Raw genomic sequence first — 24,526 nt, forward strand, 5'->3', positions numbered from 1 at the left:
GTCCAGGCCTCAGTTTCCCTAGCTGTCAGAGGGCAGCAGCCACTATGTGGGGCCCGGGCCTCAGTTTCCCCAGCTGTAGGTCGGGCTGCCGCTCACTGTGGAAGGTCCAGGCCTCAGTTTCCCCAGCTGTAGGCGAGCGGCCGCCCACTGTGCAAGGTCCAGGCCTCAGTTTCCCCAGCTGTAGGCGAGCGGCCGCCCACTGTGGAAGGTCCAGGCCTCAGTTTCCCCAGCTGTAGGCGGGCTGCCGCCCACTGCCTCCCAGTCTCCCGAGGCCCGCTTCGCTGTTCCAGGACGAACAATGGACGATCTGGGATGACCCCGGATCATGTCGTGCCCACAGTCTCCGTGGCCACTGTGGAAACAGCCCTTGCGTGTCAGGAACGCGACACGGTTTTCCCCTACGCAAGCGATCACCTGGATGCGGGCGCTTAGTTTGAATCGGACTTTTTGGCCACGTGCCCACAAGCAATATGGAGCCCTGCGGGTTTCCTGCCCGACTCCAAGATGGCGACGCAACTCCCTTTGCCCTCAAGGCCCCGGCGGGCGGTTCCTGCCCACTTGCAATATGGCGGCAGCCTGGGCCAAGCACGCTTCCCGCCGCCTGACTCGCCACGTACCCACTCTCAAGATGGCGTCTCCCGCAAAGCCGCGCGCCAGACGACGGCTCGCTGACTGGCTCAGACACCATCACGTGCTCCGACATCCTCCGCGTTCCCTCGATTCCACAGGCCGTTTCCGCCTTCGGCCTTGACGAATGATTGTCTCCCCCAATAGGGGCCTGCGATTTCCCTGAGTCCCGCCCCCGAGCGGGCTTCTGGCCATTGGGAGACGCTGGCGGGGGCTCGCGGGGCTCTCCCCGCCCCTGGGCAGCGGCGGGAGCCAATGGGCAGCGCGCGCGGGGGACGTGTGCGGGCGTCTCCGCCATTTTGTGAGTCTATAACTCGGAGCCGTTGGGTCGGTTCCTGCTATTCCGGCGCCTCCACTCCGTCCCCCGCGGGTCTGCTCTGTGTGCCATGGACGGGTGAGTCGCACCTCGCCCCGCGCCCCGCCGCCCTCCCCGCGCCGCAGCCCTGCCCCGGTCCCCGCGCCGGCCTCCCCGGAGCCGATCCCGCCGCCGCCCGGGCAGGAGGGGGCTGCGGGCGTTCCCCTCCCCCTCCGCGTGGCGGGCGCGGGCGCGGGCCGGGCTGGGGGCTTCCCGGGGTCTGGCCGCGTCCCCTCTCACTCCCGGCCCGCTTCCGCCCCCCGCACGCCCGGTCCCGAGCGCACGCGGCAGCCCGCGCCCCTCCCCCTCCGCGCGCGCCCCTGGCGCTTCGCGTTTGCCCCGCCTCGGCGGCGCGCGCCCCTTCCCGCTTCCCGTCCGGCCGTCGCGCGCCTGGATGGCCCTTCCCGCCTCCCGTCCGCGCCCCTCGTGCGCCTGCGTAGCCCGACGCGCGTCCTCGCTGGCCTCAGCGCGCGTGCGCGGCTGCCGTCGGGGGCGCGCGCCTTTCCCGCCGCCCGTACTCTGTCCTTGGCGCAGCCCCGGAAGCGCGGGCGGGGCTGGGGCGGCTGCCGGGAGGGGAAGCCGGCGGCGGGCCGGGGCCTGTGCGTTCCCCACCCTGCCCCCCCATGCGACCCTGGCCGCGGCCGCGGGGCTTCGGTGATGTCACGAGAGAGGCGGCCGCCCGGAGGGTCTGTTCTCCGCCTCGGGGTCGGAGGGGCCTCTCCGGGGACTCCGGGCGGAGGGGGCAGCGGGAGCCGTCCTGGGGAGGGGTCTTCCCGCTCACGGGCCGGGTTCCCCCGGGGCAGCCCCTCCGGGCGGCGGTGCGAGCGGGCCTTGCCCCGGGAGTGGCGGGAACCCCCCTCCTAAGCCCGTATCCCGCCGAGCGCGTCCTGCGCGGGGTCCTCCCTGGGATTGGGGGGCCGGAGAGGCTGGCGATGGATGCTTCGGCCCCTTCCCGCTCTTCCGGGAAGCGCTCGGCTCAGGAGCTGTTTAAAGCGCGCTGGGAAGGGGTCCGTGTGGCCCTTTGTGTCCCTGGGGCGGGTCTGGCCTCCTCAGGACGCGGCGCAGCAGGTGGGTCCTGCCCACGGCGAGACGAGGGTGCCCCGCGTTGGGTCGCGGCCCCGCGGGCTTGGGGGTTGCACGCTCCTGGAGGGAGGTGGGAGGCCCGGGGCTGCGCCCCCGGATTGACGATCCGAGTCACTGAGGTCCCCCCGGGAGGTGCAGGGGCCTCGCGGAAGCCGCTGGCAGCTCTCGGTTGGATCAGGAGCTGAAGGGGGCTGAAGGGAGGGCCCCGGGCTGCCCGGCTTCCTTCCACCTTCCCCCTTCCCCGCGGGGTGTCCCGAGGAGGGAGAGTCGGGTCGGGTGGGGCCCGGGTTGATCAGTAACCGAGGTCGTGTCCTGGTCTGTCTGTTAATTTTTACTGACGGTTTCCACGGCCGCCACCCGCCCTCTTCGGTGGATCTGGCTCCGCTCTGCTGAGAGGCTCTCTCGGGGGGGCCCCTCCGCCCGGGCGGAAACTGCGGCCCAGGCCTCAGTTTGCCGGCTTCAGCCTCTCCGCGGGCTCGCACGGTGCCATCCAGCACCCCTTGGGGCTTCCAAGAGGGGTGGCTTTGTGTTTTTTGGAGACGGAGTTTCCCTCTTGGTGCCCAGGCTGCAGTGTGCAATGGCGAGATTACTGGCATGTGCCACCACACCTGGATAATTTTGCATTTTTGGTAGAGACTGGGTTTCTCCGTGTTCAGGCTGGTCTCGAACTCCCAACCTCAGGTGATCGCCCGCCGTGGCCTCCAAAAGTGCTGGGGTTACTGGCGTTAGCCCCCTCGCCTGGCCCCAAGAAAGTTTTTGTCTCGGGACCTGGGGCCTGGGGTCCTGCTGGGAGGGAGGGGTGCCAAAGGTCAATGGTGGCCCTTTTTCAAGTTGCAGGCAAGTGGACAGTTCACTTCCCTGCCCTTCTGAGCTTTCTGTAGTGGGGCTTCATGCAGCCAGAGGGAGCTGTGGGGACAGCTGGCCCCTGGCGGCCCTCCTGCCTGCTGAGTGGCACTCCTGGCTAATACATTGTCTTCTTTTCTCTCAACAGCATTGTCCCAGATATAGCAGTTGGTACAAAGGTAGGCACTTCTCAACTTTGCTTCTTGCTCGTGCTCCTCTAACCTTGCGCTGACCCTGGGTGCCACCCCGCCAGCTCTGCTGCGCTGCCTGGAGAGCACCTTTCTGTTCCTAGAGCACACTGCCCTGGCCTGCAATCTGGAGCTGGGCGGTAGGGTTTGAGCCCTGGGTTCTGGGTGGCTTGGATGTGGTGGCCACTCCTTAAGAGTCTGAGCAGCTCCTAAGCTACTGCCCTCGTCGGCAGGGGCTCTGCCTGCCCCAGGCCTGCCTTTGGAACCTGTCCTGCCCCTGAAAGCCTGAGGTTGTGCCAGTGAGTGGGATCTCACATGTCGTGGTTGCCAGGGAGAGGCTTGGTTTTGATAGGAAACAAGCTATCTGGCTGTGGAGGGGACTGGGCAGACCCCAGTGTGTTCCAGTGCCTAGGAAGGGCGTTTAGTGGTTGCTTTTGACATTAAGTGTTTTGTTTTTTTGGATGGATTCCGTTTCTCTTAAGCAGGCTGGAGTGCAGTGGTGTGGTCTCTGCTCACTGCAACCTCCACCTCCTGGGTTCAAGTGATTGCCCTGCCTCAACCTCCAGAGTAGGGGGGACTACAGGCGCCCCGCCCTCTTGCCCGGCTCATTTTTGTATGTATTTTTTTTTTTTTTTTTTTTTTTAGTAAGATGAGGTTTCACCACGTTGGCTGGGCTGGTCTAGTATCTTTTGATGTGTGTGGGTAGCACAGCAGCAGACTTATCAGATGTTCCGGGTGAGAGAAATGGAGGTGCTGCAGCCCTGGTATCTGAGTCTTGCCTCCAGGGCCAGAAGGAAGGGACGCTGCTTCCCCGTGGAGGTGAGGCCGAGGCAAGGGCTAAGCATGTGAGGAAAGGGGGTCAGACCCAGAGAGTGAGGTCCTGGGGAGGCCTGGGGTAGGTGGTTAACCATTCTGCTGGTTGTTGTGGGTTGAGGGGGCTCCCGACTTTGGAGCTTGTCCCCAGAGCGTGTCCTGCAGGGCAAGCCCACGGTGGCCGCCGGCTGGTTTCTGGTCAGTCAGCGGTCGTGCCTGGGCCAGGTTTCGGTTTTCCAAGTGGACTGCTGTCTTTACACGCTGCCTGTCCCGATCTCCCTGCAGATAAAACCTGTTTGTTCGGTGTGGGAGGAGGGAGAGGACTTTCATCTAAAGTACTTGCAACAATCCCTGGATGTGTCTGGCTTGCAGGCAGTCCTCTTCCCTGCTTCTGTGGGGCTGCTTTCCAGCCAGAGCTTCCCTCCAGCGGTCCTGGAGCCCTCCCCTTGTGTTCCTAGGGGGCTTGTTGACTGGGCTGGGACGCTGAAGCCCAGCCTGGACAGGATGGAGGCCTTTGGGCTCTGGTGCAGGGAGGACTGTCTGCCACAAGGCAAGGTGAGGGCCCCTGCTGGGTGCAGGCCCTGGTAGGTGGGCGGGGCTGAGCCAGACCCAGGTGATCACCCCCACTTCTGCCAGGGAGGCCATGCCGTCCAGGACGGAACAAGCTCCTGTAAAGTGTGCAAAGACCCTGAGGGCCCAGGTCCCAGGCTGCGGGGCCCCAGCTGCAGACTGGGAAGTCCTGTCATTCCCTGTGCTTCAGGACAGGTGCCCTGAAGGGACCCTCCTGGGGTGCTGGTGACCTGGCTGTGAAGGCAGTGGGGGCCTCACCAGTGCTGGCCCAGCTCCTGTCTCCTGGTTGCAGCCCAGTGGAGCCTCCAGGTATCTCCTGTTCTGCCAGGGCGCCCAGGCGGGTGTGGAGTTTGCCTCAGGCCAGGCCACTTGCCCATGGGAATGAGATTAGGGCTCAGGCAGGCAGCCAAGAACCCGCTCAGAAAACTCAGTCCCGCCCGCCACTCCAGGGAAAGACGGGGCCCAAGATGCCCTATTTAAGGTCTGTGCAGTCGGCACATGGGAACCGCATGGGTGCCTGGCCACCGTCCAGCTCGAGAAGGACCAGCCCTGGTGTCCTAGACAGTCGGTCTCTGAGCTGGGGGAGGGGAGGCAGAAGCGACTTCCGGTGGGGGGGGCGCTCTGTCTGCATCTCAGGTGCACCCTGCCTCCCCGTCCTGGCACACCTGTGTTTTCCGACGGCATGGTTTCCACCTGAGGCCGCTGGCTCTGACCCCTTTCTCCTGTGACTGCACAGCCCTACCTCATGCTCACAGACCGCAAGGAGAGGACTCCGGGGTCTGTTTTCAGCATTTGGTTTGTGTCGGGCAGGACGCTGGCACTGGACTCGGTTCATTCTTTGACCCTGAAGCCTGGGGGACTGACGGTGTCATTTGGGTGGGTGCAGGGCGTGGGGCCTGAGTGATTCTGGTTCCAGCTCTGTGGCTTCTCATTGCTTGTTTGGTGATGCCCTGGGTGCTTGTGGGACTGACCTGGGGGCTCAGGGCAGCAGTTACAGGTCTCGTCATCAGGGCCTTTCCGTCCTCTTTGGGCAGGTACTGGGGGCTCTGCAGGCTCTCGTGGAGCCTGCCTTCCAAGACGTCATGAGCCGGGGCCACAGAAGAGCCCCGATGGGGGCCAGGGCAGGACTGCAGCTTGAGCATGGGTGGAGGGGAGGTGGCCTTAAGAGAAGACCATCCAGAGGCACGTGTGGGGAGGGCAACTTGGGGTCAGTTCCTGAACCAGGGATGAGGGCGTGTGGAGCTGAGGCTGTCTGGGGACAGGGCAGGCCATCGGCTGGTTCCTCCTGATGCCATGGCCCTGGGCCCCTCCGCAGGTGGGGGGGGCTCTTGGCCTCACGCCTGATTCGGGGAGATGGAGGCAGCTTCTCTGTACACCAGGATGGCCCTCTCCTGGGGGGCCTGGGCGCTGCCCTCGCCGGCTTTGCAGGCCAAATGCCTGAGCTCCAAGGTCCTCAGACCCGAGCTTTGTTTTCTGTGTAACTAAGGGCGGTAACCAGCGTCTGCTCCGATTTCACTGTTTGAATAAACGTGTGTGTCTTCAGTCCTCGCAGCGGGCGGGGCTGTCCGTCCTCTTGAGTCTAGGATCAGTCTAGTGTAATTCTTCTTAGGAGCTGATTCAGTTAGATAGAAATGACAAGCGAACGGATGCTTTTTGGAGAGAATATGGTCAGGTCAGAAGTTACGGGGCCACTGTGGAGCTCCCCCGGCCCCAGTCATGGCCAAAATACCAGATGCAGGGAGGCGCGGTCTCTAGTCCTTGAGTGTGCTGAGGCGGGGTCGGGTTTCCTTAGGTGGCTCGACCAGGAGAGGCTCCTGCGTGAGCAGAGCAGGCGGCACTGTGGTTTCACTCTCCTGTGAGGCTGCCAGGAATGAGGACAGCTGCCCATCCTGCCATGTGGGGGCTGCCTTTTGCTGCTGGGGAGGTTGGCTCCATGGAGTGGGTCCTCTCCCTCCTGATGGGTGGCTGAGGCCCCAGGCCTTGAGCCTGGGGCGGCTAGCAGTTCGGTGAGGCCAGGTCCGCGGTGGAGTTGGCTGTTGGGGTGGTGTACTCCGGGCTTTCATTAGTGAGACCCTCCCCGCCCTGCGCTGAGTGCCCCAGGGCTTCCAGAATTTGGAGAAAGGAGTGATGTCTTGGGATTGTGGGACCGTGGGGTGCTGTGCATGTCTGTGGGCTGGGGGTGTTTCTGGACACAGCCCGGGTCTGCGCTGGGAGGCGCCCTGCCGTGGAAGCGTGGGTGGGAAATGTCTGGCCTGGTGGGAGGTGCAGCTCACCCTCGTCCCTCTCTTGCAGCGGGGATCTGACGAGCTTTTCTCTACTTGTGTCACCAACGGACCGTTTATCATGAGCAGCAACTCAGCGTCTGCAGGTAATAACGTGTCCCGACTTGTCACAGGGCAAGGCCCATTGGGTGTCTTCCCCCAACAAGGTTCTGTTCTTGTTCTGGGACCCTCCCTTCCATCTGTAGCTGCAGAGGCCCGTGGTCCCCACTGCAGGTCTGGTGTGAAGTTCTCTGCTGCAGAGAATTCTGGGGAGGCGCTGGGTGGTTCAGGCTGGCACTTGGGCCTCTGGGGTAGTGCCGGGAAGGCGCAGGAGCCCTGAGCATGCCGGCCTCGGCCTCGTGCTGCTGGTTCACACACAGCCTCCTGGGGCTCGGAGTTGGGCTGTGTAGCAGGCAGGGCTGGGGGGGGCAGTGGGGACCTGCGGGGGTCACTCCTGTGAGTTGGTGCCTGCGTCTCATGGCACCCCATTTTCAGCAAATGGAAATGACAGCAAGAAGTTCAAAGGCGACAGCAGAAGTGCCGGTGTCCCCTCCAGAGTGATCCACATTCGGAAGCTCCCCATCGACGTCACCGAAGGGGAGGTCATTTCCCTGGGGCTGCCCTTCGGGAAGGTCACCAATCTCCTGATGTTGAAGGGGAAAAACCAGGTACCTGAGCCCTGGGGCACCACTGGTGGGGCGCTGGCTGGGGACAAGGAGGGCCCGGTGCTCACTGTGTCCTCCCCAGGCCTTCATCGAGATGAACACGGAGGAGGCCGCCAACACCATGGTGAACTACTACACCTCCGTGACACCAGTGCTGCGCGGCCAGCCCATCTACATCCAGTTCTCCAACCACAAGGAGCTGAAGACCGACAGCTCTCCCAACCAGGCGGTGCGTGGCTGCGGCAGACCCTACCAGCCCGGGACCTCGGGGGTGGGCTGGGCCATGGGGGCCAGGGACTCACGGCAGCGCCTCCCACAGCGCGCCCAGGCTGCCCTGCAGGCCGTGAACTCGGTCCAGTCGGGGAACCTGGCCTTGGCTGCCTCGGCGGCGGCCGTGGATGCAGGGATGGTGATGGCCGGGCAGAGCCCCGTGCTGAGGATCATCGTGGAGAACCTCTTCTACCCGGTGACCCTGGACGTGCTGCACCAGGTGAGGTGGCCCCGTCACTGTCAGGGCAGCATGGGATGGGCCGGGCAGGGCTGGAGCTCACGGTGTGGCCGGGCCCCTGCAGATCTTCTCCAAGTTCGGCACAGTGTTGAAGATAATCACCTTCACCAAGAACAACCAGTTCCAGGCCCTGCTGCAGTACGCCGACCCTGTGAGCGCCCAGCACGCCAAGCTGGTGAGTGGGGCTCCCGGGACGGTGCCCGCCCCGGCCCTGGCCCTGGCCTGCTGTGGCTCACGCTGCCTCTCCCCTCAGTCTCTGGACGGGCAGAACATCTACAACGCCTGCTGCACGCTGCGCATCGACTTCTCCAAGCTCACCAGCCTCAACGTCAAGTACAACAACGACAAGAGCCGTGACTACACGCGCCCAGACCTGCCCTCCGGGGACAGCCAGCCCTCGCTGGACCAGACCATGGCCGCGGCCTTCGGTAAGGGGCTGCCCGATGTGGCGCCAGGTGTGCGGAGTGGTCTGTAAAGGTCGCTCAGTGTGGAGCCCCCGCGGCACGGGCCCGGCCCTGCACCAGGGAGATGCGCCTGCTGCTCTCTGCACGGCCAGCACAGCACGGTCCAGTGCCCCCACGTCGGGACCCTGGCCCCCCTAGAGCAGCGGATCTGCCCGCGAAGGCTCTGCTGGGGCCGCCCGCCAGCCGGGTTGGGGCCCGTCCCGCAGCACAGTGCCCGCTCGCGGTGGAGGTGGTGGGTGCGATGATTAGTGTCTTATTTATTTCTAGGTGCACCTGGTATAATCTCAGCCTCTCCGTATGCAGGAGCTGGTTTCCCTCCCACCTTTGCCATTCCTCAAGCTGCAGGTATTCAAACGCTTGGTCTTGGTTCCCCAGCGACTGCATGCCCACACACCTTCCCAGGCTGGGCACTCGAGCGCCCACACACCTTCCCGGCAGCTCCGCGCCCATGGCGGCAGCCTGGGCGGACTGGGCACTCGAGTGCCAGGTCAGGGGCCCTTCCCGGGAGAGAGGGGACGCCACGTCCACAGAGCAGGCTTGGACAGGGCAGTGGTAGGACAGGGCTGCGGAGGCCCGCGTGTGGACGGCGCCAGCCGGAATCCACTAACCGCACAGTCTTTGTGGTCTGGTTCCCTTCAAGCACCTCCGGGCGAGCACGAGGACGGCCAGTGGTTGGAGGGATGTGTCCCTAGTAGTTGAATTTGAGTGGCCTGGTAAGCGCGTGGCCCGAGGCTGAGGAGCATGACCGGCGGCGGGACGTGTGTGCTGGCCGCCCTCCTGCCTCCCTTCTGGGACCGGGCCGCCGAGTGCTGGCCGTGGACGGAGCAGCGCGCGCGCCCCGCAGCCCTGTCTGCATGGAGGCATGGGCATGGGCACGCATGTGCGGCGGCCCCGCCGTGTCTGTGCTGGCGGAGCCGGGGCTTTTCTGTGCTGTGGGCGCATGTGGAGCGGCCCGAGCCCTGCGCGGCCGGTGCTGCGAGGAGAGGCGGGCGCTGGTGCAGGAGCCAGCTGGTGGCTGTGCGGGGGTCGGGTGACCCCACAGGCACCCGGGGCAGGGCCAGAGCCCGGGCCGCTTCCCTCCCGCGCGGCTCCTTGGTGCATGAGGATGGGAGTGTCTGCCTCTCCCGCTCCGAGGCGGAGGGGCGCCGCTGCTCATCTCCCATCCCGTCTTTCCAGGCCTCTCGGTTCCCAACGTCCACGGAGCCCTGGCCCCCCTGGCCATCCCCTCGGCGGCGGCGGCAGCTGCGGCGGCAGGCCGGATCGCCATTCCGGGCCTGGCTGGGGCAGGAAATTCTGTGTTGCTGGTCAGCAACCTCAACCCAGAGGTACGTGGGCTTCCTCCACGCCGCTCCTCCCGGAAGAGCGAGCAGGGGGTGTTGTGCGCGGTCTTGGGTCCTGGGTCCTGGGTCCTGGGCGGCGCCGCCCCTCGCTGTTCCTGCACCTCCGCTCCCGCGGCCCCTCCGCTACAGCGCTGACGAGACCTCCTCTCCCAAGATGGCTTTGAGTTTTCCCGTTTTCCTTCGTTAACATCTTGGTTTGCGCTTTCAATTCCATGATACGCAGAAGGAAGTTGTTTCTCAAAGGCATTCTAAATTACTGGGCACTGAAGCAGGGTGCACATTCGAAAGCCCCAGCAGGCTGTCCTGGCCGGCAGGGCACACGGGGTTGGCGTGTGGGCTGTGCACCTGTCACTTAACTCCTGGATCTGTTACTTGTCCAAATGCTTAAATTCCCCTCCGGGAGAGCTTGGGTGAAACGAGGCTCAGAACAACCTAACTCCTGATGGATGGGATCCCCATTGGAGTCAGCAATTCGGGCTGTTCTGTTATTCTAGCACCTCCTGTGACTTCCTCAGGCTGTGCCCGCCCTGGCCCTCCCTCGTGGGGGCACAGGATGCACTCCCTGCCTCTGCCTGTCACCACGAGCCCGGCACTGTCCCTGTAGCTCCTCCTGAGCTAGAGGACCCGTAGCAAGGCCGTGCACTAACTCCATCTCCTTCACGCCTTTGTGATAGTCGTTAGAGACTCAGTGCCACGGCAGCGGGAGACAGTGCTGCTGTGGGGCCTGGCGAGGTGGCCGGGGTGGAGCCACGCCTACACTGGCGTGGCCTCCTGGGGGGCGTGGTTGGGGTCTGGCTTCTGGGAGCCCCTCAGCAGTGCTGTCTCTGCCGGCGTGGGAGTGAAGGTGCTTTCCTCACCGTGTGCCCCTTGCGGTAGACCTGTAGCTGGAATGTGTGTGGCGTGTGTGTGGCTGATGGAACACTACCTGATTTCTTACGTATTTACTGACCTGTGTTTTTTTGCTACTTTTTTTCTTTTCTCCCCTTCCCCTTTCCCAATTTTTTTTTCTTGCCCTGATCCGGAATTTCTTTGCCAACTGACCGCACGGTACTTCTGCTTCCTGTTGTTGCTTGAAACAAAACAAAACATAAACAAATAAAAACAAACTTCCCCCTCAAACCCTGCTCTCCGGAAACCAACCCGCCCTTGAATATTAACATCCTGACAACATCATCCATCAACCACTGCACGCCTGCGGGGACTGTCTTCCTCGTGGACGATGGGCAACTCGCCCCTGACCTCTCCCTCTCCCCTGTCCCTCCGCTGCCTTGCTCTGCTGTCCCTAAAGAGAGTCACACCCCAAAGCCTCTTTATTCTTTTCGGTATGTTACATTCTCACTTTTATTACCTCGTTTTCGTTTAATTGAGATGTTTATGCCCGAGACCCCTTACGGTTGCGGTCTGGCACTCTGACCTGTCACCGCGGCATCTGCCTGGTTTTACGGTTTGCTTTCGGTGTGCGTATTTTATTGGTCCCGTAGATACGTACGCATGGTTTATCGCCCCGCATGCTTTTCGGAGAGCTGGACCTGTCGGTGGCATGCTCCCGTGCCACCCGCTGGCAGCCTACCTGTCCTGGATGCTGCGACTTGGCTCAACGTTAGCGTAGCTGCTCCCGTTAGCGTCCCTGTGGCTGCGAGACACAGCTCCGCAGTGGCCGATAAAGCAAACCCGGCCGGGCTGAGCCGGGCCTTTGGGGGTGCGTGGGATCTCGGGGCTGACGGGGACATGGGAGGGGCAGGCAGCAGGCGACTCAGGCCCTGTCCCTGGGCTTTTGAAGGCGTCTACGGCGACGTGCAGCGCGTCAAGATCCTGTTCAATAAGAAGGAGAATGCCTTGGTGCAGATGGCGGATGGCAACCAGGCCCAGCTGGGTGAGGGGCAGGGCACCCTGTGTGTGTGTGGGGCGGCGAGGCGGGGGGCCCAGCTGGGAAAGGGGGTGGGGCCTTGGGCCACACTCCCTCTTGGGTGCTTGGTCACATGGGTGCTGCTGCCCCCAGCCATGAGCCACCTGAACGGGCACAAGCTGCACGGGAAGCCCATCCGCATCACGCTCTCGAAGCACCAGAACGTGCAGCTTCCCCGCGAGGGCCAGGAGGACCAGGGCCTGACCAAGGACTATGGCAACTCGCCCCTGCACCGCTTCAAGAAGCCAGGTTCCAAGAACTTCCAGAACATATTCCCGCCCTCGGCCACCCTGCACCTCTCCAACATCCCGTGAGTGCCGGGGGCGGGGCGCGTGCCGGGGGCTCTGCTTGGCTGTCTTGCTTGGTCAGGGGTTTCCGGAGGGCACGTTGGGTACCTCTCATCCAAAACTTGAAGTACTCCAAGGCCTGAAGCCTGAGTGGAGGGATGCTCAGAAGAGCGGATCATTGGTGCACTGGGGGTTTGGGGTTTTTGGCTTGGGGAGATGATGCTCTGCTGTGAGAGTATATAGTTCTACCTGTGCAGCTCCAGCCCTGTGCCAGCCGTGCAGGGGAGCGCTTGAACCCAAGAGTTCAAGACTGGCCTGAGCAGTGAAGTGAGACCTGTCTCTCAAGAAAAATTGGTTGAAATTAGCCAGAAGTGGTGGTGCAGGTCTCAGTCCCAGCTGTTTGGGAGGCTGAGGGGACAGGGTTCACTTTGAGCTCAGGGGGTTGAGGTTCCCGTGAGTCGTGATCATACCACTGCACTCCAGGCTGGGTGACGAGTAAGCCCAAGACCCTGTCTCTAAAAAATGTATAATGCAAATGTTAGGAGATTGACGTGCATCTGACCCCAAGCGTGTCAGGAGTGCCATTTAACCTGTATTAAGCCCTTTATATTTAACATGTTACCAGGGGCCTGGCAAAGTGGTTAGCACCTGTAACCACAGTATTTTGGGAGGCCAAGGTGGGATTTCTTCAGCCAGGGGTTTGAGACCAGCCTGGGCAACATAGTGAGACCCCCATCCCTACAAAAAAACTAGGCTGGGCGCTGTGGCTGATGTCTGGAATCCCAGCGCTTTGGGAGGCCGAGGTGGGAAGATCACTGGTGCTGATGAGGTCAAGGGTGCAGTGGCCCGTGACGGTGTCACAACTGCAGCCTGCATGAGTGAGATCCTGCCTCCTAAAAAATTAGGCCGGGCGCGGTGGCTCGCGTCTGTAATCCCAGCACTTTAGGAGGCCGAGGTGGGTGATCATGAGGACAAGAGATTGAGAACATCCTGGCCAACATGGTGGAAAAAAAAAAAAAACATACATAAGCTGGGCATGGTGGTGAATGCCTGTAGTCCCAGCTACTCGGGAGGCCGAGGCAGGAGAATCACCTGAACCAGGGAGCTGAGATTGCACCACTGCATTCCAGCCTGGTGACAGAATGAGACTCCGTCTCAAAAAAAAAATAGTAATAATGGAGGAACCTGCGTGTCTGCAGACCTGTATCTGGCTGGTTTCGTTAGAAGCTGCTGCAGACCAGTATGGACGTGGTTTGATGCCGGGTTTCTGGGCCCCTCCCCGAGCCGCTCTGGGATCTGTGGTCTGGAGAAAGCCTCGGGCTCACACCTCTGTCCTCCCACAGGCCCTCAGTGTCAGAGGAAGATCTCAAGGTCCTCTTCTCCAGCAACGGGGGCGTCGTCAAAGGGTTCAAATTCTTCCAGTGAGTATGAGGCCGGTGGTGCCCGGTTCTCCGGAGCTGCCCTGCGGCCGGCCTGACCCTGTGTCTTGCAGGAAGGACCGCAAGATGGCGCTGATCCAGATGGGCTCCGTGGAGGAGGCGGTCCAGGCCCTCATTGACCTGCACAACCACGACCTCGGGGAGAGCCACCACCTGCGGGTCTCCTTCTCCAAGTCCACCATCTAGGGGCACGAGTCCCCCACGGCCGGGCCCCCTGGCGACAACTTCCATCATTCCAGAGAAAAGCCACTTTAAAAAGCAGCTGAAGTGACCTTAACAGACCAGAGATTTTATTTTTTTAAAGAGAAATCAGTTTACCTGTTTTTAAAAAAATTAAATCTAGTTCACCTTGCTAACCTTGCGGTGACGGGTGACAGCTCAGGCTCTTGGTGACTGTGGCAGCGGGAGCTCCCGGCCCTCCACACCTGGGGCCAGACCCTCGGCCGTGCCTTGGTGGGGCCTGTTGGGCGAGGGGCCTACGGGTGGGCGCCCCGACCACGACTTGGCTTCCTTGTGCCTTAAAAAAAAAAAAAACCTGCCTTCCTGCGGCCATGTACCCACCCTGGGTGTCCTGGGGTCCCAAGGGGCAGGGGTCCAGCAGGCTCCTGCAGGGTCACGTGCCTGGGCTGTGGCAGGCTGTGGCTGCCACACCCCAACCCCCACCCTCTAATCAAGCGATGTGATTTTTGCCCGCCCGCCCCGCCCCCAGGACCCTGCCCTCTTCCCCAGGCGCTGGCCCAGGGTGCCCGCTGCTGCTTCCAGCTGCGGAGCTGTTGTCATAATCTCTGTATTATATACTTTGCAGTTGCAGACGTCTGTGCCTAGCAATATTTCCACTTGACCAAATATTCTAATCTTTTTCATTTATATGCAAAAGAAATAGTTTTAAGTAACTTTTTATAGCAAGATGATACCGTGGTATGAGTGTAATCTAAACTTTCTCGTGGTGTTACCTTGTATGCTGTTTTATTTTATTCCTTGTCATTAAGTCACAGTTTCCAGAGAGCAGGCGGGGCCGCCGCGGGTCAGGCATGGGGAGCCCCGGTCCCATCTGAGCCCCGAGCTTCAGGGAAGGGGCGGGCGCGCCGCCGCCTCTGGCATCGCCTCTGGTTGCCTTACACGCCTTCACCTGCAGTCGCCTAGAAAACTTGCTCTCAAACTTCTTCAGGGTTTTTTCCTTCAAATTTTGGACCAAAGTCTCATTTCTGTTTTTTCCTGTCTCTGATGCTGGGACCCGGAAGGCAGGCGCTGGCCTCACTTCGCTGTGCTCTTCCCCGGCCCTGTGCGGCCTGTCCCGGGGGCTCCCGGGATCCCCCTTTCCGTAGAGGAGAGTAACGAGGGTGTAAATATTTATAATTTTTTATACCTGTTGTGAGACGCGAGGGGCAGCGACGCGGTTTTTATGGAGACAGATGTATATTTGCTGGCGGCAGATCCAGGCTCAGTATTGGCCGCGGGGCCCCCACGCACATTCCATTGCCGCCCCGCGGCTCGCGCGGAGACCGATGGAGACCGTTTTCTCCCCACCTCCTCCCTCCTGTAGCCCGTGTTCGCTGTAGCGGCAGGTCCAGTCTGTGCCTGCACTTTGAATAAACGTCTTCTGTATCCTCCGTCCGCCTCGGCTGCTGGTTTCCTCTCTGGGCCTCGGCGGCCCCGGTTTCCGCGGAAGCTCCGGGTGGGCCCCGCGCGGGACCCCCGGGCCGGACCGAATGACCAGGAGCCCGAACTCGGTTTCTCTGCTTTATTGATCGTCGGTGCTGCCGCCCGCGCCCCCGGCCCCCTCCCCGTCCCCCGGCCCCGGCCCCGGCCGCGCTAGTCGGGGAAGCGGCGCGCCTGCATCTTGCGGAAGTAGCCCTCGGCCTCCGCCTCCGCCTCGCGCTCCGCCAGCCCCAGGCCGCCCGCGTGGCGCCGCAGCGTGGACTCCCGGCTGCCCGCGCCCAGCGCCCCATCGGCCGCGCCCAGCGGGGGCAGCCCCTCGCCCGTGGCCAGGTTGACGGTGGCCACGGCCCCGAACCGCGGCTCCTCCTGGTCCACGTCGCTGACCGACGAGCCGGGGGACACGCCCGGGGCCTTGGGCCCGCCGCGGAAGCCGCGCGCCAGGTCCCCCAGCTCGTAGCCGCCGTCGGCCTCCGCCTTGGCCGCCTTCCACTCCCAGGGCGCGCCGCCCGCCGACAGGTGCACCACGGGGTGGTGCGGCGCGTGCGCGTCGATGGTGACGATGCTGGCGGAGTCGCGGTCGGACGGGGACCGGTACTGCGAGGAGTCGGAGCTGGCGCTGGACGACGACGCCGTCTCGGGGGCCGCCTTGGGGCTCGGCGCGCCCGGGGCCTTGGACATGGCGATGACCTGCAGCAGCCGCGGGGGGTTGGCCACGCGGGGCTGCGTCGGGGCCGACGCCGCGGCCGCCCCGCCCTTCTCGGCCATCATGAGCCACTTGGCGCGCACCCCGGCGCCGCTCTTGGGGGACAGGCCGGGCCCCGCCTGCGCGCCCTCCTCGGGGATGTGCACCAGCGGCTGCGGCCCCGCGCGCGGCGGGAGGATGACCCGAGGCCCCAGCCCCGGCCGCGCCTGCACGGTGGGGTAGAGCGAGGGCGGGGCCGGGCCCTCCTCCTCCTCCTCCTCCTCCTCCTCTTCCTCCTCCTCCTCCTCCTCTTCCTCCTCCTCTGCCATGGGCTCGGCGGGCGCGCGCAGGTGCCCGGGGCTGGCGTCGTCGGGCAGCCCCAGGCCGCGGCCCTCCAGGGTCTTCTGCTTCCACTCGCTGATGAGCTGCTTGGAGCGCGAGGCATCCAGCGGGACGTGGATGGTCATGTGGCGGCGCGCGGGGTCGTCCAGCGAGGGCGCGCTGGCCCTGGGCAGCGTGTGGCTGAAGGTCACCATGTTCTCCTTGGCCATGGGGCTGCGCGGCGCCAGCAGGTCCACGTCCACGCTGGCGCGCTTCAGGCTGCCCAGCGAGGTCTTCTCGCGGACCACGGGCCGGGGCGGGCCGTCCAGCCGCCCCGGGGGCCCCAGCTCGTCGGTGCTCACGGACTTGTTCTGCTGGTAAACCGAGTCGTGGCCACGCTGCGTCAGGGCCCGCAGCGCGTCCTTGGCGGGGGCCGGGGCCGCCGGCTTCTCTGTGGGTGGGGCCTGGAAGTTGCCCACCGCATGGCAGGCCTGAAGTAGAGAGGGGTCTGGGGGTGAGGACTGGGGCTCACATGGCTCCTCCCCTCTGAGCGTGAGACCTGCCGTGGGGGGGCCTTGGGCTGAGGGTGGGGTGGTGGCAAGCTCTTCTCGGGTGGGACCAGTCCCGGCCTCAAGATTGCTGACCCAGCACATCTGGCAGGTCTGACCCCATGGGATTCTGACTCCACCGTTCCAAGGGTGAGACACATTATTAGCACCCATGCCTCCACCCTCAGACCCCCCGGCCTCCCCCCTCAGACCCCTGGTCACCCATACTTCCCCCCTCAGACTACCAGCCTCCCCCTCAGACCCTGTGAGCACCCATGCCTCCCCACTCAGACCCCATGGGCACCCATGCCTCCCCTGTCAGACCACCAGCCTCCCGCTTCAGACCCCCTGGGCACCCATGCCTTTCCCCTCAGACCACCAGCCTCCCCTCTCAGACCCTCTGGGCCAGCCTCTCCCCTCAAACCCCGTGGGCACCCATGCTTTTCCCCCTCGGACCCCTGTGCACCCATGCCAACCCCCGTCAGGCCCTGCCACTCACCAGGTAGGCAGCGATGCCCGCCCCGATGAGGAAGCCGGCGTACACGTCCACCGGGTGGCTGCGGTACTGCGTGATCTGCGTGAGGCCGCACACGCCTGCGGCAATGGCAAAGGCGAACACCAGGATGGGCTTCAGCAGCTTGGTGGTGTCGGAGATGACGGAGTTGAAGTACATCTGGAGCACGGGGGTTGGGGTCAGGGGGGCTCTCTGCAGGCCAGCAAGAGGCCCTGGAGGCACGGGGGTTGGGGTCAGGGGGGCTCTCTGCAGGCCAGCAAGAGGCCCTGGAGGCACGGGGGTTGGGGTCAGGGGGGCTCTCTGCAGGCCAGCAAGAGGCCCTGGAGGCACGGGGGTTGGGGTCCGGGGGGCTCACTGCAGGCCAGCAAGAGGCCCTGGAGGCACGGGGGTTGGGGTCGCAGGGGCTCGCAGTGGCCAGCAAGAGGCCCTGGAGGCACGGGGGTTGGGGTCAGGGGAGGCTCACTGCAGGCCAGCAAGAGGCCCTGGGCAGGGCGCTGCGGGCTGGACTCACCGACACGTAGACCGCGGCGAAGGCCGACAGCGTGGCGTGCTGGGACGGGAAGGTCTTCCTGTAAGAGGCGTCCAGCATGAGCCCCACCTGCCTGGGGCCCCCAGCTCCAGCGGGCTGTGCCTCTGTTTCCCCACGTGTTCACAGGGGAGGAAGGGACACAGGGGTGGAGGAAGGCTCCCGGCCGGGGAGTTGGGCTCACCGTGCAGACAGGATGGCGTGGGTGTCGTGGCCGGAGCAGATGTCCTGCGTGATGTAGGGGTTGACCTCGCAGGACGTCCCCAGGAGAGTGTAGTTGGGCTTGCAGACGGTCAGGAAGAAGGGAGTGTGGTAGCCCGTGGCCAGCTGGATCACGTCTGTCACCAAGGCTGTGGCACACAGGCCGAACACGTGGACCCCTGCGGGGTGGGAGGCTCAGGGCCCGGCGAGGGAGCTGGGGACCGGGGATGGCCTCACCCCCTGCACACGGACGTAGCTCAGGGTCGGGATGCCCTCCGGCAACTCACCCACAAAGCGCACAGTGCGGCGCAGGAAGGAGTTAAAGTTGCAGCCGCCGGCGTTGATGCTGCCCTCGGTCCCGGCCGGTCCCCCTGCGTGGCCCCACAGCCGGGACTGCAGACAGTACAGCATGCCCTCGGCCACCATGATCTGCCGACAGAGAGGGGGCGCTCAGGCGGGCTCCCAGCCGCGGTGCCCTCGGGCCGGCCCGGGCCGTGCGGGTGCTCACCGAGGCTGCGGGGGCCGCGAAGGCCAAACTGAGCAGCATCAGCAGCGGGATGAGCTCCTCGTTGGTCTCCACGTAGGGCATGGAGAGGGTGCGGTCGTAACACTGGAAGCCCACCTTGGCCGGCTTGAAGAGGTCGGTCAGCTCCAGGAAGTAGAGGGATACTATGGAGGACGCCACTATGGGCAGCTGTGGGGACAAGGCCAGCCAGGTTCAACCTGCTCTCCCTCACCGAGGCATCTGTCCATCCCTCCATGCATTCAGGGCCGTCCTGGGTCTCACTCACCCATCCCCAGATCCAACCCGCTGCCAGCCACTTTCAGCCATGAACTGATTCATCCATCCACAGATTCTCCAGTCTACACGCCACACACCCATCCACCCACTCACACACCCATCATCCACCTACTGGTAACCATCCTTTCATTACCATCCATCCATCCACCCACCCATCATCCACCTGTCCTCCGCCCATGCACCCAGCAGTACCCATCCATGTAACCCCTCACCCAACTCTCCATATATCCATCCACCATCCAGCCATTCTTCCATCCATCCACCCATCCACCCAGTGGTACCCACCCATCTATCCACCCACCCAACTGTCCATATATCCATCCATCATCCAGCCATTCTTCCATCCATCCACCCATCCACCCAGTGGTACCCGTACATCTATCCACCCACCCAACTGTCCATCCACCCACCCATGTATCCACCCACGCAACTGTCCATATATCCATCCATCCAGCCATTTTTCCATCCATCCACCCATCCACCCAGTGGTACCCATACATCTACGCACCCACTTATCTATCCATCTACCCAACTGTCCATCCACCCATCTATCCACCCACCCAGCTGTCCATATATCCATCCATCATCCAGCGATTCTTCCATCCATCCACCCATCCACCCAGTGGTACCCACCCATCTGTCCATCCACCCAACTGTCCACATATCCATCCATCATCCAGCCATTCTTCCATCCATCCACCCAGTGGTACCCATACATCTATCCACCCACCCAACTGTCCATCCACCCACCCATCTATCCACCCACCCAACTGTCCATCCACCCACCCATGTATCTACCCACCCACCCATCCATCCACCCACCCACCCGTCCATATATCCATCCACCTACCCATCCACCCACCCATCTTTTTTTTTTTGAGACTGAGTCTTGCTCTGCTGCCCAGGCTGGAGTGCAGTAGTGCCACCTCAGCTCCCTGCAGCCTCTGCCTCCCGGGTTTTTGTATTTTTAGTAGAGACCAGGTTTCCGTAATGTTGCCCAGGCCAGTTTCAAACTCCTGGGCTCAAGTGATACCCCTGCCTTGGCCTCCCGAAGTGCTGGGATTACGGGCGTCAACCACTGCGCCCAGCTGTGGCCTCAATCCTTTTTGTTTTCCACTCTGTCACCGCCTAGAGGGCAGTGGCACCACATCGGCTCACTGCACCTTCTGCCCCCGGGTTCAAGCCATCCTCCCACCTCAGCCTTCCAAGTAGCTGGGATTACAAGCGTGCACTACCACGCCCGGCTAATTTTTTGTATTTTTAGTAGAGACGAGGTTTCACCATGTTGCCTGGGCTGTTCTTGAACTTCTGAACTCAAGTAATCAGCCCGCCTCGGCCTCCCAAAGTGCTGGGATTACAGGTGTGTGCCACCTCACCCGGCCCATGGCCCCCTCCTGCCTTGTTATGGCACCTTAGCAGGGGCTCAGCCCTCAGCACAGGTCAGGGCTGGGGGCTCCAGGAGTGGAAAAGCCATCACTGAATCATGAAAGCTGCAGTGAGCCGAGATTGTGCCATTGTCCAGCCTGGACAACACGAGTAAAACTCTTGTCACACACAAAAAATCATTTTTAGTAGAGACAGGGTCTTACTATGTTGCCCAGACTAGTCTTGAACTCCTGGCCTCAAGTGATCTTCCTGCCTCGGCCTCCTAAAGCACTAGAATTACAGGTGTGAGCCACTGCGCTTCACCTTAATTATTTTATATATATTTTTTGAGACGGAGTGTCACTCTCGTTACCCAGGCTGGAGTGCAATGGCGCGATCTCGGCTCACCGCAACCTCCGCCTCCTGGGTTCAGGCAATTCTCCTGCCTCAGCCTCCTGAGTAGCTGGGATTACAGGCACGCGCCACCATGCCCAGCTAATTTTTTTTGTATTTTTAGTAGAGACGGGGTTTCACCATGTTGACCAGGATGGTCTCGATCTCTTGACCTCGTGATCCGCCCGCCTCGGCCTCCCAAAGTGCTGGGATTACAGGCTTGAGCCACCGCGCCCGGCCTCTTCAGCTTAATTATCAGTAGTAGTTTATTGATCGAATGAGATGGAGTCTTGCTTTCTTGCCCAGGCTGGAGCGCAGTGGCACCATCTCTGCTCACCACAACCTCTACCTCCCGGCCTCAAGCGATTCTCCTGCCTCAGCCTCCGGAGCAGCTGGGATTAGAGGTTCGCGCCACCACCCCAGGCCAACTTCAGAGTTGGGTTGAAGATCACTGAGGCCAGGAGTTCGTGTCCAGTGAGCATTCATTGAGCACCTGCTGCATGCAGATACAAGGCGGGGCAGACACAGAAAGTGGGTAGCAGCGTTTGCGTGGAATGGATACCTGGTTTGAAACCCGCCCACTTTAACCTGTGGGCAGCCAGCAGACCCCCGTGCCTCCGTCTCACCGGCGGTAAAATGGGAATGACACGGTAGCTGCCCCCAAGGACTCAGGTGGAGTAGATGAGTCTCATCGTGGGAAGAGCCCAGAACTCCTCCAGGCACAAAACAGCCCCTGCAAATACCCACTAGTGCTCTGTACTCTCAGTATCAGCATAATTTTGCTGGGTGGGCAGACAGCATCTCGCCTGGGAAGGGTTTGAGGTGGGGCCTGGGCGTGGCCTTAAAAATATCTAATCACGGGCCAGGTGCGGTGGCTCACGCCTGTAATATCAGCATTTTTCGAGGCCGAGGCGGGCAGATCACCTGAGGTCGGGAGTTCAAGACCAGCCTGGCCCACATGGTGAAACCCCATCTCTACTAAAAATACAAAAATTAGCCCGGCCTGGTGGCGCGTGCCTGTAATTCCACCTCCTTGAGAGGCTGAGGCAGGAGAATCGCTTGAGGCCGGGAGGTAGAGGTTGTGGTGAGCAGAGATGGTGCCACTGCGCTCCAGCCTGGGCAAGAAAGCAAGACTCCATCTCATTCAGTCAATAAACTACTAATAATTAAGCTGAAGCGGCCGGGCGCAGTGGCTCAAGCCTGTAATCCCAGCACTTTGGGAGGCCAAGGCGGGTGGATCACGAGGTCAAGAGATCAAGACCATGCTGGTCAACATGGTGAAACCCCGTCGCTACTAAAAATACAAAAATTAGCTGGGCACGGTGGTGCGTGCCTGTAATCCCAGCTACTCGGGAGGCTGAGGCAGGAGAATTGCCTGAACCCAGGAGGCGGAGGCTGCGGTGAGCCGAGATCGCGCCATTGCACTCCAGCCTGGGTAACAAGAGCGAGACTCCGTCTTGAAAAAATAAAAATAAAAATAATTAAGGTGAAGCGCAGTGGCTCACACCTGTAATTCTAGTGCTTTGGGAGGCCGAGGCAGGAAGATCACTTGAGGCCAGGAGTTCAAGACTAGTCTGGGCAACATAGTAAGACCCTGTGTCTACTAAAAATATTTTTTTCCTTTTTCTTTTTCTCTAGCCCCGCCCACTCCCTCAATTTTTTTTTTTTTGAGATAGAGCTTTACTCTGGTTGACCAGGCTGGAGTGCAGTGGCACAATCTCGGCTCACCACAACCTCCGCCTCCTGGGTTCAAGCAATTCTCCTGCCTCAGCCTCCCGAGTAGCTGGGATTACAGGCACGCGCCACCATGCCCAGCTAATTTTTGTATTTTTAGTAGAGATGGGGTTTCACCACGTTGACCAGGATGGTCTCGATCTCTTGACCTCGTGATCCACCCGCCTCGGCCTCCCAAAGTGCTGGGATTACAGGCTTGAGCCATCGTGCCCGGCAAGAAATAATTTTTAAAAATTAGCTGGGCATGGTGCTGCACGCCTGTGGTCCCAGCTAATGGGGAGGCTGAGGTGGGAGGATGGCTTGAGGCGGGGGTTGCTGTGGTGAGCTATGACTGCAGCCTGGGCAGGGGGACTGCTGGCGGTTGGCAGCTGCCTCTTTGTCGATGACGGAACATTGAGAATGTATCATCCATTGCAATAGGAATTTACTCATTATTTTTATTTTTCTTTCTTTTTTTTTTTTTTGAGACGGAATTTTGCTGTTGTTACCCAGACTGGAGTGCAATGGCGGGATCTCAGCTCTCTGCAATCTCTGCCTTCTGGGTATTTTTAGTAGAGACGGGGTTTCACCATGTTGACCAGGATGGTCTCGATCTCTTGACCTCGTGATCCACCCGCCTCGGCCTCCCAAGGTGCTGGGATGACAGGCGTGAGCCCCCGCGCCCGGCCTTAATTTTTGTATTTTTATTTAATACAGACTGGGTTTCACTGTGTTAGGCCAGGCTGGTCTCAAACTCCCGACCTCAGGAGATCCACCCGCCTGGGCCTCCCAAGGTGCTGGGATGACAGGCGTGAGCCACGGCGCCCGGCCAGAGGAGGGTTTTGAACTGAGACCCTGGGGCTCCCGCCCCCACCGCGCCTGCTGCCGACCCCGCCCCCTGTGGCCTCCCCACCCGCTCCAGGCCCCAGCGTCTCCGGCTGAGCCCCGACCCACACCCAGGTCGAAGCGCTCCCTGCGCGCATCTGCCCACAGTTCCCGTGGCCCGGACCACCCCGGGTGCCTCTCGAACTCTTACTCGACCTGCAGAGCCCAAGTCCTGTGCCCCGCCCCCCACCCGCCGGACACCCGGGTTCTGCGGCCCCCAGCGGAGGGGGTCTCTGCGGGCAGGCGGCGCCCAGGCCCCACCGCGCCCCCCCAGCGCGACCCCCACCCACCTCCACGAAGTAGAAACAGGGCAGGAGCGTCATGCTGTCCTTCGGGCTCTTGTTCTTCTCCTTGGTCGGGATCATGGTGCCGCGGGCGCCACAGGCCGTGGCTGGAGGGGAGACAGCGGCGCTGGCGCGGGGGGCGCACGGCGGGGAACGCGGTGGCCGGCGCGGGCGGGGGAGGGGCGGCCCGGGAAGCGCCCGAGCGGCCGGGGAAACTGAGGCCGGGGGAGGGCGGCGTCCGCGCAGCCTCCCCGCGCCCCGGCCCGGGACCGACCCGGCTTCCAGGCGCCCCGCGCCGGCGATCGTGGGGTCGGGACTCGGATCGGCGGAGAGGGCGGGCCCGGCCCGGCCGGGGGTGTCGGGGCGTCGGGGAGAAGGGGGGTCCGCGCCCCCGCCCCGCAGCCCCTCACCTGGCGCGGCCGGCGCGCAGCACAAAGCGGGGGCGGGGCCGGGAGCGCGAGGGGGGAGGGGAGGGGCCGGGACCCCCGGGGCCGCCGCAGCCCAGACGCCGCGCGAGGGGCGGGGGCTCTTTGTCCGGCGCGTCCCCGCCTCCCTCCCTCCGCCGCGGGGTCTCGGGGTCTCGGGGTCTCGGGGTCTCGGGGTCTCGGGGCCGCGTCCTCCTCCTCCCTCCGGGCCGCGCGTGGCCGCGGATTCGGGGTCTCCGCGCGTGTCTGCGCCTCTCACGGCCTCTCGCGGGCTCCGGCTCCCCCCGCCCCGCGCCCCCGCCCGCCCCTCCGCGGAGCCCGCAGATCGCCGGGCGCGTTTCCATGGCGCGGTTCCCGGGGCGCCCGGAGCCGCCGGAGACAAAAGGGCTGGGGGCTGTCGGCTGCGGAGCGGGGCGGGGGGTCCCCACTGCCTCCCCCTTCCCGCCGCCGCACTCACCCTCGCCCCCTCCGCCGCCCCGGGGTCCCCCCTCCGCCTGGCAGCAGTCGCCTGAGGCACAGGACGAGGACGCGGGCGGGGGGGACGTGGGGTGGGGGGGACGCGGAGCTGGGGGGCTGCGGGGGATGCGGGGCTGGGGGGATGCGGGGCTGGGGGGACGCGGGGCTGGGGGGGATGCGGGGCTGGGGGTCTCGGGGGCCGGGGGGCTGGGGGGCGGGGGGCCGGGGGGCTGGGGGGATGCGGGGCGGGGGGGACGCGGGGCGGGGGGTCTGGGGTGCTGGGGGGGGTGCGGGGCTGGGGGGATGCGGGGCTGGTGGGGATGCGGGGTGGGGGTCTCGGGGGACGGGGGGCTGGGGGGGCGCGGGGCCGGGGGGCTGGGGGGATGCGGGGTGAGGGGGACGC

General features: G+C 63.1%; 2 protein-coding genes across 6 annotated transcripts; one reads left to right on the plus strand and one right to left on the minus strand.

Annotated features, from left to right (window-relative positions):
* Positions 1-930: 930 nt before the first annotated feature.
* PTBP1 (polypyrimidine tract binding protein 1) lies at positions 931-14,959 on the plus strand. Of its 4 annotated transcripts, none has more exons than XM_035285836.3 (15): positions 931-1,021; positions 3,057-3,087; positions 6,772-6,847; positions 7,236-7,408; positions 7,488-7,634; positions 7,725-7,895; positions 7,978-8,088; positions 8,167-8,341; positions 8,645-8,722; positions 9,554-9,702; positions 11,006-11,039; positions 11,498-11,590; positions 11,717-11,933; positions 13,254-13,331; positions 13,403-14,959. In XM_035285836.3, the coding sequence occupies exons 1-15, from the start codon at positions 1,014-1,016 to the stop codon at positions 13,533-13,535; spliced, it is 1,674 nt and encodes a 557-aa protein (XP_035141727.1). In that variant the 5' UTR covers positions 931-1,013; the 3' UTR covers positions 13,536-14,959. The 4 variants fall into 4 exon arrangements, with proteins under 4 accessions (XP_035141727.1, XP_035141728.1, XP_035141729.1 ...); XM_035285838.3 differs by having other exon boundaries at positions 968-2,050; XM_035285837.3 differs by lacking the exon at positions 8,645-8,722.
* Positions 14,960-15,076: 117 nt separating this feature from the next.
* PLPPR3 (phospholipid phosphatase related 3) lies at positions 15,077-24,189 on the minus strand. 2 transcript variants are annotated; one of them, XM_035285829.2, is made up of 8 exons: positions 24,125-24,189; positions 23,249-23,349; positions 18,309-18,494; positions 18,088-18,229; positions 17,784-17,979; positions 17,585-17,642; positions 17,059-17,232; positions 15,077-16,502 (listed from the first exon to the last, which is right to left on the minus strand). In XM_035285829.2, exons 2-8 carry the CDS (start codon positions 23,321-23,323, stop codon positions 15,162-15,164), a joined length of 2,172 nt encoding a protein of 723 aa, XP_035141720.1. In that variant the 5' UTR covers positions 23,324-23,349; positions 24,125-24,189; the 3' UTR covers positions 15,077-15,161. The 2 variants fall into 2 exon arrangements, with proteins under 2 accessions (XP_035141720.1, XP_078217422.1); XM_078361296.1 differs by lacking the exon at positions 24,125-24,189 and having other exon boundaries at positions 23,249-23,680.
* Positions 24,190-24,526: the final 337 nt, after the last annotated feature.

Source organism: Callithrix jacchus, chromosome 22 (assembly GCF_049354715.1).
Source record: "Callithrix jacchus isolate 240 chromosome 22, calJac240_pri, whole genome shotgun sequence".
Classification (NCBI taxonomy): domain Eukaryota; kingdom Metazoa; phylum Chordata; class Mammalia; order Primates; family Cebidae; genus Callithrix; species Callithrix jacchus.

What these genes read in the sequence shown, in the direction of transcription:
- PLPPR3 (XM_035285829.2), bottom strand. Translation starts at nt 23,323, where the DNA reads ATGATCCCGACCAAGGAGAAGAACAAGAGCCCGAAGGACAGCATGACG. An exon ending in CCTGTTTCTACTTCGTGGAG is followed by an intron (nt 18,495 to 23,248) that starts GTGGGTGGGGGT and finishes TTGTCCCCACAG; the next exon opens with CTGCCCATAGTGGCGTCCTC. An exon ending in TCGCCGCGGTCTACGTGTCG is followed by an intron (nt 17,233 to 17,584) that starts GTGAGTCCAGCC and finishes CCCGTGCTCCAG; the next exon opens with ATGTACTTCAACTCCGTCAT.
- PTBP1 (XM_035285836.3), top strand. An exon ending in TGTTGAAGGGGAAAAACCAG is followed by an intron (nt 7,409 to 7,487) that starts GTACCTGAGCCC and finishes TGTCCTCCCCAG; the next exon opens with GCCTTCATCGAGATGAACAC. An exon ending in ACAGCTCTCCCAACCAGGCG is followed by an intron (nt 7,635 to 7,724) that starts GTGCGTGGCTGC and finishes CGCCTCCCACAG; the next exon opens with CGCGCCCAGGCTGCCCTGCA.